General features: G+C 42.8%; 1 protein-coding gene and 1 pseudogene across 1 annotated transcript in view; both read right to left on the bottom strand.

The window, feature by feature from the left end:
• LOC132016354 (serine/threonine-protein kinase MRCK alpha-like) overlaps window positions 1–15,269 on the bottom strand; it is a 53,620-nt gene that overhangs the window by 31,468 nt on the left and 6,883 nt on the right. Inside the window, exons 3-4 of the mRNA XM_059397590.1 lie at window positions 10,908–11,018; window positions 166–249 (exon numbers count right to left, since the gene is read on the bottom strand). Of these exons, the coding sequence (XP_059253573.1) occupies window positions 166–249; window positions 10,908–11,018 (195 nt within the window). The remainder of the gene's footprint in view (window positions 1–165; window positions 250–10,907; window positions 11,019–15,269) is intronic.
• LOC132016940 (small nucleolar RNA U3) lies at window positions 5,628–5,833 on the bottom strand (annotated as a pseudogene).

The raw sequence follows: 15,269 nt of genomic DNA on the forward strand, positions 1-15,269 counted from the left end.
TTTTTATAATGGAATTTTCTGTTGTGTTAATTTTTAAATCTGATTGGAGGCTTGATGAATGTAACTGCAAAAAAAAAATTTTGGTAAATACCAAGGCAGTAACAGCAAAACCAGTTTATTCTCATTTTGAAAGGAACCCGCTCAGCTTATAATTAAATCAAGTACCTTAGTTGGAAGGCGGATGCTACTGTGATATTCCTTTCTCTTTATTGTTGGAGTGTGGACCGGAAGATGAGCAGAATCTACAACCTGAATCAAGGGAATGAACATAGACAAGGACACGTTACATAGATCTCCAAAACTGTGAGGATGGAGTAATTCCCCCAATGAGGCAAAAGGATTATACTGGTTAATAGACAAAAACATAGTAAAATTAAAATTCTTACAGTGGGGAAAAGACATTTTAAGTGATTTAGTATATGCTTCCCTTCCCACAAACAAAGTGTGTGTTTATCTTATACAATGTGTTGCAGGTTGGTATATTATTATTTCAAATAATATGTCGTAGCATGTGGACCACGTTAAAAGAACACCCATCATAAGTGTATTTGGAAGGGACTTTTAATAAGTAGATATATGATCAGAGTCCTCAAAAGACTCTTTGAAATACCTGTTTTGTAACTGTGAATAAGAATTTAATGGCTGTACATATATGGAAATATATTAAAATCAATTACAGAGGGTTCAGCAAGATTGAGTTAGTACTAATTATCTAAAAATATTCTTAGATAATCTAGATCACCTTTATATAGTTAGACTTCAACAACTGTAAAACTTAGCTGTCTATATGACATACAATATTCCTTTCCTGGGAACTCAGAAAATATTTCTTGAAATGGGAAGAATTGGATGCTTACAGGTGTTACTAGTACACTTAGTTGTTAAATGGTTAAGCAGAACATGTAGGTATACAGACTTGAGGAATGTCCGTCCTTTCAGGATGGCACATACCGTGGAGAAAACCTACAAGTTTGGTAGTAAATGCAGGAGGTAGGGGACATGTGCCAAATTTACAAAAATACTTTCAAAAGGGCTCAAAAAAATGAAATCTTGCCATTTGCAATGTTGTGGATGGAACTAAAGAGCATTATGCTAAGTCAGATAAGTCAATCAGAGAAAGACAATTATCATATGATCTCATTGATATGAGGAATTTGAGAAAGAAGACAGACGATCATAGGAGAAGAGAGGGAAAAATGAAACAAGATGAAACCAGAGAGGGAGACAAAGCATGAGAGAGTCTTAATCTCAGGAAACAAACTGAAGGTTGTTGGAGTGGGGGTGGGGTTGGAGGGATGGGGTGGCTGGGGGAGGGACATTGGGGAGGGTGTGTGCTGTGGTGAGACTGTGAATTGTGTAAGACTGAGAATCACAGACCTGTACCCCTGAAACAAACAATACATTATATGTTAATAAAGTAAAAAAAAAAAAAAAAAATCAAGGCACTTTAAAAAGAAATTGATGGAGATTCACTGTGCTATTTACTGTGTCCCATTAAATAGACTTTTTCATATGAATTTATAAAAATGAATATGATAAAGATTTTCTCTTAAATATTAGATATTTATTGATGAATTACCCTTGTTTTAATCTTCTTTTGTTTAAAAAGAGACTATCTTAAGTCTAAAGAAGAGATACCACATCGTACCAGTTGATGCAAAAAGCGTTTGACAAATTCAATATCCATTCATGATTAAACTCTCAACAGACTAGGAATAGGAAGTATTTCCTTAATCAGATGAAAGGCATTTACAAAAAAACAAAAGCAAGCATTACCACTCAGGGTGAAAAATCGGATGCTTCCGCCTAAAAATGAAAACAAGGCAAGAATGACCCACTACCACCACTTTAATTCAACATCAAGCTGAAAATCCTAGCCGGTGTTCTAGGTTGAACTGGGAAAGAAAGCAAACTGTCCTATTTGCAGATGATATGATTGTGTGCATAGACAATTCCAAGGAATGTCAAAGGAAAAAAATCTTAAACTGGTAAGTTTGGGAAGATCACAGGACACAGGGTTAACACAATTGATCATATTTCTGTATAACACCAATAAATAATTGGGAACTGATTTTTTTTACCAAGACAATATTTCAGAACAGTTTAAGGTTCATAGAAAAATTGAGGGAAAGTACAGAGATTTCCTATCCCCTGCCCCCACACATGCACAGCCTCCCCAGTTATCAACATCTCCCACCAGAATTAGAATCCATGAAATACTGACACATCATCCCTCAAAGTCCATAGTTTGCGCTAGGGTTCATTCTTGGTGTTGTATGTTCTGTGGATTTGGACAAATGTGCAGATATGTGTCCACCAACATGGTACCGTACAGAGTATCTTCACGACCTCCGAAATCCTCTGTGTGTCACCTGTTCACCCTTTCTCCCCCGAACCATGGCGAGTGCCGATTGCTTCACTAGACCCGTGGTTTTGCCTGTTTCAAATGTCGTGTGGTTGGAATCGTACAGTATGTTGCCTTTTCAGATGAGCTCTTTTATGTGTGAATACTTTAAGGTCTCTTCATGGCTTTACATGGTTTAATAATTTGTTTCTTTTAAATAGTGAGTAATGTCCCATTGTCTGGATGTACCATTTTTCCATCACCTGCTAAAGCACATCTTGGTTGCTTCCACCTTGTGGCATTTACGAATAAAGCTGCTATAAACATCCATGTACATAATTAGATAGAGGGATTAGTTATCATTTTATTTAGGTAAGGATCGAGGAGTGCAGCTGCAGGGTAGTATGGAAGAGTGTGCTCAGATCTGTAAGACACAGCCAGACCGCCTTCCAGGTGCTGCACCATGCCGCACTCTGAGCAGCGACGGTCAAAGTCGCTGTGGCCGCATGGGCGTGAGGTGGTGTCAGCATTCCAGGTTTTGGCCAGGCTGACAGGCATGGAGTGGTGTCTCGTTGTTGTTTTAAGTTTTGCACTTCTCCGATTACATCGGATTGGAGATCACATGCTTATTTATAATCCATGTATCTTCTGTATTGAAGTACCTGTATAGGTCTTTGGCTCTTTTTTAATTGTTTTGTTTTTTTATTGTTGAGTTTTAAGAGTTCTTTGTGTATTTTGGATAGCAGTTTAAATTTGTCTTTGCAAATACTTTCCCTCAATCTGTCAACTGTCTTTGCATTCTCTTGACGTTGTCTTTATAGAGGAGTTTTTCATTTTAATAGAGCCCAGCTTATCTTTGGATACTGTGTCTAAAAAGTCATTGCCAAATTCAAGGTCATCTAGATTTTCTCCTGTGATCTCTTCAATGAGTTTTATAGTTTTGCATTTTACATTTAGGTCTGTGGTGCATTTTGAGTTAATTTTTGTGGAGCGTGTAAGCTCTGAGTCTAGATTTATTCTTTTGCAGGTGGATGTCCTGTTGTCCCAGCACCGTTTGTTGAAAAGCCCACCTTCTCTCCATTGTTTTGCTTTTGTTCTCGTGCCAAGGATCAGTTGATCATATTTATGTGGGTCTATTTCTGGGCTTCCTGTTCTGTCCCATCAATCTGTCTGTCTTTGCTTTTACCAATACCATGCTGTCTTGGTTACTGTGGCGGTATAGTAAGTATATAGTTGGGTAGCATCAGTCCTCCACCTTGGTTCTTCCCCTTTGATATTATATTGATTATTCTTGGTCTTTTGTCTCTGTGTATAAACTATAGTATCAGTTTGTCAACATTCACAAAATAACTTGCCAGAGTTTGGACTGGGATTGCATTGAATCTATAGGAAACTGATTTTAAAGTACTATTTAAGTACTATTCACAGTACCTCTAAAATTTAAATATATATATATATATATATATATATACACACACACATATATATATAACTAAATAAGTAAATATATATTTATAAACATATGTAAATAAGCCTAACAAAACATGCACAGACTCTGTTGCCTGACAACTACCAAGCACTGATGAAAGCAGTTAAGCCCTAAATACATGGAATGGCATACCATGTTCATGAATTGGAAGATGCCATATAGTGAGTATATTAATTCTCATTAATCTATTCATTTAATGCAACACCAATCAAAATCCCAGAAAGAATTTTTGTAGCTATAGACGAAGAGATTCTAATTTTTATATGAATCAAAGAAACATTCTGGCAAAAGCATTTTTAAAAAACTTGTAAAAAGTCTCAGTAAAGAAATAGAAGCTGTAAGGAAGAACCAGTGGAATTTGAGAAACTTAAAAAATGCAGTAATCACTATTAAAAATTCAGAGGATGGCTCAAAAGAAGAACAGAACAGAGGAGAGAATTCATGAACTTGATAGAACAATATAAATTATCCTATATAAACATCATAGACAAAATAGACAGGAAAAATAGGACTATTACAAAAGATCTAACATCAGAGTCCCAGAAGGAGAGTATAAAGGGTGAGGCTGAGAAAGTCCTCAGAAAAATAATGTCTAAAAATCCTGAGTTCAGCTAAAGACATAGACAATAGATTAAAGAAGCTGAGTTCTGAATAGGATAAATCCAAAGAAATACATTCAAGACACAATGTAGTAAAACTTCTGGAAATGAAAGGCAAAAATTTAAATTAAAAAAAAAAACAATAATGAAAGCAGCCAGAGGGAAAAAATGTATTAAATGCACATTGTGAAATGAAAGAAACCAATCTGAAAAAGCTATACGATTCCAGCTATATGACAGTGGAAAGAGCAAAGCTGTGAAGACAGTGGAAAGGCTGATGGTTTCCAGGATTTGAGGTGGTGGAGAGAGGGAGGGAAGAATAGGTGGGGAACAGGTGTCGTTAAAACAGTGAACTGCGCGTTTCTGATACCATAGTGATGGATCTGTCTGTTACCCGTTTGTCATTTATCTGGTTGTACATTCATAAAGTGTGTAATCCAAAATGTGATCCTTAACGATAGACTTCAGTTAATAATAATAATAACGACTCATAACTGTAACAAATGTACCAAACTAACGCAAGTTGTTAACAATGGAAATAACTGGGATGGGGGCGGGTGGGTGGTGGTGAGACAGGTAAGTAAGAACTTGTATTAGGCACTAAATTTTTCTATGAATGTAAAACTAGCCCCAAATAAAGTCCACTAAATTTTTCCGAAGATTTTATTTTTTTACGAGGTTCCTTGGGATGCCTGGATGGCTCAGTTGGCTAAGCATCTGCCTTTAGCTCACGTCATGATCCCAGGGTCCTGGGATCGAGCCCCAGGAACCCTGCTTGGTTCCTTTGCTCAGCGGGGAGCTTCCTTCTCTCTCTCTCCTCTGCCCCTCCCCCACTGCATGTTCCCTCTCACTTTTTCTCTGTCAAATAAATAAATAAAATCTTTCTGAAAAAAAGAAAAGATTTTATTTTTAAGTAATCTCTACACCTAATGTGCAGCTCAAACTTAAAATCCTGAGACCAAGGGTTGCATGATCTACAAACTGGGTCAGCAAGGTGTACCTAAAGCCCACTAAATTTTTAAGTGATTTTTAAATCAAAACAGTCTCAAAAACGTGGAGAGTACTTGTCTGCAGTATACCTGGGATGGTTACAGTAAGTTCTCTACACAGAAGGGAAATGAAAGAACCAAAAGGAAGAAAGAATGTGGCAAGAGTGAAAATACAGGTAAATAGGATAGATTTTTTTTTTTTAGAAGCCTCTCAAAGGGTGTCCCTTCCCTTTTACTCCCCCAGAGGAGGAGAAAAATGATCATCAGTGGCAAAGGGCAGCTGGAGAAGCAACATCCAGACCCAGTGGGAAAGGGACACTGTATCTCCTCCTTGTGGTTTTGGACATTCTACACGTGGAGAGAAACTTTTCTAGGAACAGACTGTAGAGATGATCCCTGAAAGTATGGTCTTGATAGATTTTCTAAATTATGTTAGCTGGTTGAAGCAGACATTGTAACACTGTCTAATATCCCTCAGTACATAGAGCTAGAGATGTAACACAATTCTATTACAAGTGAGGAAGAGTAAAATGATGTAAAGGGAGGTGAAGTTGCCACACTTTTTTTGATCAGATAAAGTGTTGACACAATAGAGTAGTAAATTATATATCCACAATGAAAGCTCTTAAATAAAATGGACCAGTTTCTCCAAAAGTACAAACTACCACAATTCACCCAATAGGAGATAAGTAATTTGAATAATCTGATATTAAAGAAATCAAATTTATAACTTAAAAACTCCCAAAAAGAAATCTCCAGATTAGCTTTATTCAAAAATTATAGCAAATGCTTAAAAAATAATTATAAATAATATCCTACAATTTTTTTCACTAAATAAAAGAGAATACTCTCCAACACATTCTATGAAGCCCATATTACTATGATGGCAAAATCAGACAAGAGCAGCTCATACACGAAAACACTGCGGACAGACATTCTGGGTTAATGTGGATACAAAAGTCTTACCAGTGTATTAGCAAATAGAATCCCACAGTGTACACAAAGCATATACATTATGAGTATTGTGTTTATTTCAGAGAAGTAAAGCTGACCCAGTATTTGAAAATCAGTCAATGCTATCTGTCATATTAACAGGCTAACAAACAAAAATTCATCATAGAATACATTAATGCAGAAGTAACATTCCAAAAATTTAAATTCATTTGTGATAAAAACTCTCTGCAACCTAGAACGGGAGAAATTTCCTCAAATTAGTAAAGAGCATCTACAAAAATCCTACATCTACCATCATAATTAGTGGTGAAAGATTGAGTTGTTTTCCCTTAATGTGAGTACAAGAGATCTCCATCATTCTGTGATAGCAATGGAAGTTCTAGCCAGGGCAGTAGGGCAAGAGAAGGAAACAAAAGCCATACAGATTGGGAAGGAAGAAATAAAACTATACCAATTTTCAGATGAAATGATCATAGAAAATTCCAAGGAATTTACACGCACAAACAAAAACATCCTAAGAAATTAATGAGCTTTAAGGTTCTCAAGATACAAGATCAACATACAAAAATCAACTATACTTTGACAACACCATCTACAGTTGCTTAAAAAAAAAAAAAAAAATACTTAGCTGTAAATCTTACAAAACACGTCCAAGACTTGTGTGCTCAAAACAACAAAGTGCTGTTGAGAGAAGTCCAAGAATATGTAAGTCAGAGGAGAGGCATACTGAGCCCATGAATGGAAAGACTCAACATAGGAATGCTGCCAGTTCTCTCTAGATTCAATACAGGTTTTGGGGTGCCTGAGTGGCTCAATGGGTTAAAGCCTCTGCCTTCGGCTCAGGTCATGATCTCAGGGTCCTGAGATCAAGCCCCGCATCGGGCTCTCTGCTCGGCAGGGAACATGCTTCCCCTCTCTCTCTGCCTGCCTCTCTGCCTATTTGTGATCTCTGTCTGTCAAATAAATAAATAAATAAAATCTTTTTATAAATAAATAAATACAGGTTTAATGCTGCCTCTCTCAAAATGCTAGTACTATAACGCTTTGTTACAGATATAAACAATATTATTCTAAAATTTATACGGGAAGAGGACCTGTGTACATTTATTCACAGATGACATGATCATACATGAAAAAGCCCCCTTTGTAATAGCATGGAAAAGAAAAAAATGCTTAGGAATAAACTTAACCATGGAGGCAAATAATTTGTACACTGTAAGCTACAGAACATTGGAGAAGGAAATCCAGAGGATGCCAATAAATGGAATAACATCCCATATTCATGTATTAGAAGAATTAATATTGTTAAGATGTCCATATTACCCAAAATGAGCCACAGTTTCAGTGCAGTTCTTATCAAAGTCTCAGAGACACTTTTGCAGAAATAGGAAAATTTATCCCAAAAGGCATATGGACTCTCAAGGGATCCAAATGGCCCAAACAGTATTGAAAAGAAGAACAGAGTTTGGAGTGGGGGGGGTCTCACACTTAGAAAGCTAAGTGTGGTACTGACATACAGACAGTTATATATACCAATGAAATGCCCAGAAATTAACCCTCACTTATACAATCAACTGATTTTCAACAAGGATACCAAGACTATTCAGTAAGAAAAGGATGGTACAGATGGGGTTGGGAAAACTGGACGGCTACATGCAAAAGAATGAAACTGGACCACTTTCTTAGACCATACACAAAAATAAATTCAAGATGGGTTTAAGACCTAAATGTGAGACCTGAAACCATAAAAACCCTAAGAAAATATAGGCAGTAATCTCTTGGACATCACCCCCTGCAACATATTTATGGACATGTCTCCTCAGGGAAGAGAAACAAAGCAAGCATAAACTATTGGGAGTAGACCAAAATTTTTTAAAACTTGCACGACAAAGGTAACTATCAACAAAATGAAAAGGCAACGTGCCGAATGGGACAAGATACTTGCAAATACTATATCCAGTTAGGGTTAATGTCCAAAATATATAAAGAACTCATGCAACTCAACACCAAAAAGCCAAATAATCTGACTTTAAAATGGGCAGAGGACCTGAATAGACACTTTCTTTTCCCAAAGAAGACACACAGATGGCCAACAGACACATGAAAAGATGCTCAATATCACTCATCATCAGGGAAATGCAAGTCAAAATCACAGTGAGTTCCCACCTCACACCTGTCAGAATGATTATTATCAAAAAGGCAAGAAATACGTGTGGACAAGGATAGGGAGAGAAGGGAACCCAGATCCACCATGGTGGGAATGCAGACTGGTGCAGCCACTATGGAAACCAATGCAGAGCTTTCTCCAAAATTTAAAAATAGAAGTACCATGTGATCCAGTAATTCCACTGCTGGGTATTGACCCAAAGAAAGTGAAAATACTGATTTGAAAAGGTATCTGCACTCCTCTGTTTATTGCAGCATTATTTACGGTAGCCAAGACATGGAAGCAGCACAAGTGTCCCCCAGTATGAAGGGATAAAGAAGACGTGAGTATAAATATCTCTGAATTAAAACAGAGAACACACTGGTGGTTGGCAGAAGGGAGAAGTGTGGTGGGATGGATAAAGTGGATGAAGGGGACCAAGAAATACAAACTCCCAGTTACACGCAGCCACTGAGTCATTGAACACTACATCAGAAACTAGTGATGTGTTAGATGTTGACTCATTGAATTTAAGTTAAAAAAATAATAAAAAATAAAAACTCCCAGTTATAAATAACTCATGCAGATGAAAAGTGCAACATAGGGAATATAGTCAATAATTTTGTAATAGTAAATTACAAGTAGGCTAGGAAAACTAAATTCATACCGTACCTGCAAAGCTTCCATAAAACCTGCAACTATTCCCTGGAATTAAAGCACTCTGTTGCCAAAATTTTACATTGAAAATACGCATGTATGTGAAAATAGTGAACAAACTCGCCCGTATGTAAGCAGACCCCCCAGTGGGTACTGAAACCACACATAGTACCAAACCTTATATACATAAATACATTTTCCTATTCATACACACCTGTGAAGAAGTCTGCTTTATAAATTAGGAACGGTAAGGGATGAACAACAATAACAAATTTGACCAGTTTGAACAATACACTGTAATAAAAGTTAGGTGAATGTGGTCTCTCTCTCTCCCCCAAAACATCTTCTTGTCCCATCCCTTCCCTTCATCTTGTGATACGGGGGGTGCTGAAGTGTCCGTGGGATGAGATGACACGAGCTGAATGCTGTAGGCCCTAGGCTCGGGGCCTGGGGGCCTCCTGAGCATCTGTCAGGCATCCTGAGCACCTGTCAGGCAGAGGTCACCTGCTCGGGAGCCTGGTTGGCCGCAGATGGCTGAGACCCTGGACTGGGGAGAGGGGACACCGTAGAAGCATCGGGGCCCAGACAGGCTCACTATAATGGAGACACTGCAGTGGTGAGACAGGGCAGGAACCCAGACACGCCTCCAGAGGAGAACCGACCTGTAGATCTAAGCGCACGGGCCCAGGCACGCCGGAACACCACTCGGAGCAAGGGAGGCGTCTCAGCACTGCCCGCTGTGCAGGAGCAGGGACTCCGTGTGCGCGTGCTTCATGCCGGCTGAGCAGTCCCCAGCGGTGGGGGCAGGGGCGTCCCAGGGGGAGGACAGTGCCAGTCACACGGGCAGTGCCTTCCATTTCATCCTCGTCTCTCTATCTGATACAAAACTGGCTGCCTCATGGGCAGTAGACCTGGGGATTCATGGTGGGTTATTTCTCTATGATAGAAAAGCTTCAGTCACTAAACTTTTAAACCAGTAAGATAAATGGTCATCAAAATTTTGGAGACTCCAAGCAGAGCAGAATTTGCAGGTAAGGTCTGGCACCACTAGAGGCCACACTGGAGCCTTCCCGACTAAACCACACGTACGCCTCACACAGCCTCCGGCCCAGCCCCTGGCCCCAAAGCCGGCAGCAAAGAACCCCTACCCAGATTAACCGGGGTGCAGGGGCACAGCGTTTCTGAGCAGGGAGCGCCTGAGCAGAGAGGCACCGACCCCTTCACCTTCTGCAGGAAACATTTTCTCTTGCAGAGACTCAGTCTCTAATTAACGTGAAGGAAGAGCTAATGAAACGTTGTTTTACGCGCCATCGTATAGAAGAAGAGAAAATATTTCCAGCTATGTTTATGTTTACATAAGCATATATTACAGATAGTTTACAGCTTACTAATTACACCGAGCCCTGGACTGGATGCTCCAGTGCAGGTTCCTGCTCTACCCTGATTCCCGAGTGCTCGGAGCAGACGCAGTCGCAAGCTGCTGTTCCTCAAGAGCCCATGGAGGCTGTGTTGTCTGTCACAGGCTTTGAGGAGCAGAGTTTTCCTGTGAGCACCAAATCCCCCAGCGCCACCAGTTAACCTGAGGACCCGCTAAGGGACCAGAGACCATGCCGGCCCCGCAGTGCTTTCCATGAGGAGAGACACGGCGCCGTCTGTCTGACCGGGGCTCGTTCTCCCTTTGCCATGTCACACGCCGACAGGGTGGGAGCCAAGCTCTCCCAGGTGGCACCTTAACGGGGTTGGCTTCGTCTCCACTGTGTGAGGACAGAGATGCGGGTCCAGAACTGATGTAGAACTTGATCTCGAGGTTCTGTTCAAACATGTTCTCAACCGGATCTGTCTAGAAAAAAAACGAAAAGCAGGAGCTCAGTGTTTAGAGTTCATGGTTCTTAATGTCCACCGTGAACATTACAGTATTTCTCAGTAAGCGGCTGTAATTCTAGCATTTTTGTTAGACATGTTTGAACACATGAGGCTGCTGCCATCACGCCGCCGCCAGGAGCGATCTGCTCCCACCACGGCCCCGAGCGCTGCTCCACATGCTCCCGCCTGCCCTTCCCCTGGGAAACACCAGGACAGGGACCTGGGGGGCTCAGCCCGTGGGGCGTCTGCCTTCCACTGGGGTCGTGATCTCGGGTTCCTGGGATCCAGTCCCGCATCCGGCTTCCTGCTCAGTGGGGAGCCTGCTTCTCCATCTCCCTCTGCCCTTCCCTGCTCGTGTGCACTCTCTCTCAAATAAGTAAAATCTTTAAAAGGAAGGAAGAAAGAGAAAAGAAAGTGCTAAGAAGTCGAAAGAAAAGTGGATTCCATCCAGAGTGGGTAACCGAAACGTGGACTAGAAACTAAAGAGAATTCTGCCCACGGGTATCTATTGCAGGTGTCCCACTCAGGCATACGGATGTTTTGAATTAAAGGCACCTGAGAAAGAGTCAGTGCGCGCAGGACAGTCTGACCTTCCTTTGTCCTGAAAGCAGGCAATCTTCTCCCTGTGAAAGGTGCCCTCCCTATCCCAGGAGAAGGGAGGACATTCCTGTCACTAGAGAGGGGACATCTGGGGCCAGGAAGGTGGTGCAAACAAGCCTCGTCACACTAGCCCGTGTCTTCCTGGTTACTTCTTCCCCGTTCACTGCCTATAGCTCCAGCCCCTTATCATGAACATGTTCTTGGGCAACAAACCACAAGCTCTTCAGTCGGGCCGAGTAATTAGAAGCAGAAATCATTGACGATACGCAAAGCAACGCTCTCTGCTAGTAAATTACTCCTGAACTTGTTTTCCGTTCAGGGCCGCTTCAGATACATGGCTTAAATCCCCAAATGTCCTGGTTTTTTCATTTCTCAAGTTGGAGACAGTGTCTTCTGCCATTAATTCGTGTGACCCTTTTTGTGAAATAGGACGCACTATTCACGTAGTACTTGATGGGTGCCTTTTTGGCGTGGAGAATTCAGAAATCTGCTTGTGAATTAGTTCCTATTCATTAATCTCGTTTTCTCTGTGGCTAATAGTGAAGAAATCAGCAAGGCTCCCAACAACGTCCTTGGGCTTGTTGCTGAAGACTGGAACTCAAAGCCTGGCAACGCCTGGCAGGGCCCCTCGTGCGCCGTGCTCATCCTGCGGTCATCACAGGGCACACAGGAAACTCAGGGCCTCCCGCCTCGCTCTCGGCCGGCCCTGCATCCCCCCTCCCAGCCTCTGATCTTCACCGCAGGTCTTCACCCTCTGTCTCGCCGGCCGTTCTGTCCACACTGGTTTTCTCTTTGTTCAGAGAATTGTGTTATCAGCGTGAGATGCAGCAAATACAGGGCAAGGGCCTGAGTCACAGAATGTTAATCACTGCGATGCACACATCCTGGAGCATGCCGCTGGACATCCTGTAAGGACCTATTTTACAGTCCCTGCTCCCCTCCCCCAGGGGAGTCCCAGAAATCAGCTGCAGGTGTGAAGGCCAAGAAAAACAAGGCTGTACCCACCTCGAGTCTAGCCCTGACATAAGTACAGCCATCTTGGCAAAGCAAAAGCTGGCACCTTGCACTGTAAGAGTGGGTTAGCATAAGAATGGCCATCCTGAAGGCCGAGAAGCCATTTTACTGAGCGTCCCTAACCAGCCCACAGGGCACACGTAACTTGAGATGAGAGAAAGTAGCTAAAACCTGAAAAAACAACTTAATCATATACCACCAGGGAGGTTAGGTAATGGTGCCATAGGGACCAAATGTTAAAGAAAAACAAATAGTTAACTTGCAGAGATCACAATCCTGCAAGACAGGAGTCTCCCTTGGTTTGCAAATGTCCTGGTGATTAACAAAAAGGGCTATCTCTTCAATGGCCCAATTTCCAGTGACAAAGGGCTCAGTTCCTCAAGGCCTAAGGTTGCACCATAAAACGGAAGGAGGCTGAGGCAGAAGGAAATGTAAATAAAGTTAAATTTCCTCTAAACCTAAATCTCGCTTAACAGCCAGGATGACGCCAGGGTGACGCTGGTGTGGCAAAAGGTTAAACAAAGTTAAACTGTCAAAGTGGGGTGCATATGTATGTAGCTATGAAGAAGTGCCTTGAAAATGCTATATAAACCCTTGGCTTTGAGTGCTCGGGGTCCTTGTTGAAACCCGCTGCGCCGGGTGGATACTTGGACCCCAGCTAGCTGGAAATAAACCTCGCTGTGTGACTTGCATTATCGAGAGTGTTCTCTGTCTAATTGAGGGGTGGTCGACTCCGTACCCTAACAATCCGAAATGGGACGCTGGCGGCCGGGAGCCACTCCTGCGACCCAGTCACAACCTCCCTCCTCCCTAAAGGAAACCCTCTTGGGCACAGTAGTCACCTCTTTGCATTTGTTTAGAAGTTTGCCACATTAAGTATGCATCCCTAACCCTGCAGAGGGTCAGTGCCTGTCTGGAGATCTCTGACCCTAATTTAAATGCTTGACTTTCTGCGAGGACTGCGGAGGCCTCGGTTTCAAAAGTCATCCATCCCGAATAATCATACCTCCAGCTGCAGCACACAGCGAGGAGCCACATGAGCAGGAATTAGACTGTTCCCCACTCCCCCCACCGGCGTCAGGGTTAGGGCTTCTCTTTCAGAAAGCCCTGGGTAGCCTAGACACCTGACCGCTTGGGTGACCCCGCTTCTCCCTCCCCACACCCTAATTCCTAGGCTTGTGCTTTAAATTCGCCAGTAAAAAGTGGCTCTGGGCACATGCGTGTTCTCCGGGGCTGTCAGTGATCAGTCTCAGTCCCCAGAGGTCCCTGGAGATTGGTGCGGAGATGAGTCTCGCAGTCCCAGCGAGAACCACGGAGGCCAGTCCGACCAGCACTGGCAGCGGGAAGTGACCGCGGGCTCTGCTAGTGGTGCTGCCAGCTGAGTTGCCCCAGGCCTGCAGAGCAGAGGGCACCCCTGCCAATGAGCTGAGGGGGGCTGTAGTCTCATTTGTTCCCGGCCTGTGCTCCTGGGTGCCTGGCTTTCTCACTCAATGCCGTGGGGTTTTTAAACTTTAATTCAATTCAGTCACTTAACATACAGTGCGTTATTAGAGTTCCTTGACTCACTGATGCCCATTCCATCATGGGCCCCCTCAAGCCGGTCACCTAGTGACCCATCCCTCGACACCAGGTGGCAAGACTCGTCCGTGCGGTGCGCACCACAGTGGCTCAGTCGTCTGTGCTGCTCAGCTGGAATTCATCGTATGACAAGACCCCACCATTCCTCTACTCACTGCCCAGCGGCCGAGCGTCTGGGTTTGTCAGTCGTGAAGCTCCTGTACTTTTGGACAGAGGAGCAAGGCCACCGCAGCATAAGGTAGGGCACCCAGCAGCCTCAGGCCCCCACGGGCCCCCCAGCGCTTGCCGGCCGAGCATTTATGAGCCCTGCAGTCTCGTGCCTCAGGGGGTCTAGCATTTTTTCACGTGTTTATTGTCTTTGGATTTCTGCTTCTGTGAATTGCCTGGGAAGTGTCCTGCCCCTCCCGTGCTGAGCGGACGGCTTTCTCTCTCTGGCGCAGGCTCTTCCCAGACTCGGCACACAAGCCTTCGCCTGTTGTCCAGGAGCAAGTGTCTTTGTCCACTCTGAGCCTTGTGTTTCTGTCGTCCGCCTTTGTACCTTTTTCTCTAGATATTGTTCTGTTCCATTGGTCTGTGTGTCTGCGCGTTTGCCAGTACCCTACTGTTTCAACTACCGTGGTTCTTTTTCAAGATCTTTTTGATTTAAGAGAGAGAGAGAGAAGGAGCTGTGGGGAGGGGCAGAGGGAGAGGGAGAAGCTAACTCCCCGCTGAGCAGGGAGCCCGATGCGGGGCTCGATCCCAGGACCCTGAGATCATGACCTGAGCTGAAGGCAGAGGCTTAACCCACTGAGCCCACCAGGTGCCCCGCATTACTGTCGTTCTTTAACATCTTGACATTTCATAGAGCAAGCTCAGCCAATTTCATCTTCAAAAACATTCTTTCTTGCTTGGTCTTTTGCGTTTCCATGTACATTTCGAGTTCCATGGGGGGGGAATTGGGATTTTTATCAGGATTTTATTGAATCTTGATATAGTCTTTTGAATCTTCAATCTTGATAGAATGTTGGTTGAACTGATACACGATCAGTTAAGGGGA

The sequence above is a fragment of the Mustela nigripes genome, chromosome 4 (genome assembly GCF_022355385.1).
Source record: "Mustela nigripes isolate SB6536 chromosome 4, MUSNIG.SB6536, whole genome shotgun sequence".
NCBI lineage: Eukaryota > Metazoa > Chordata > Mammalia > Carnivora > Mustelidae > Mustela > Mustela nigripes.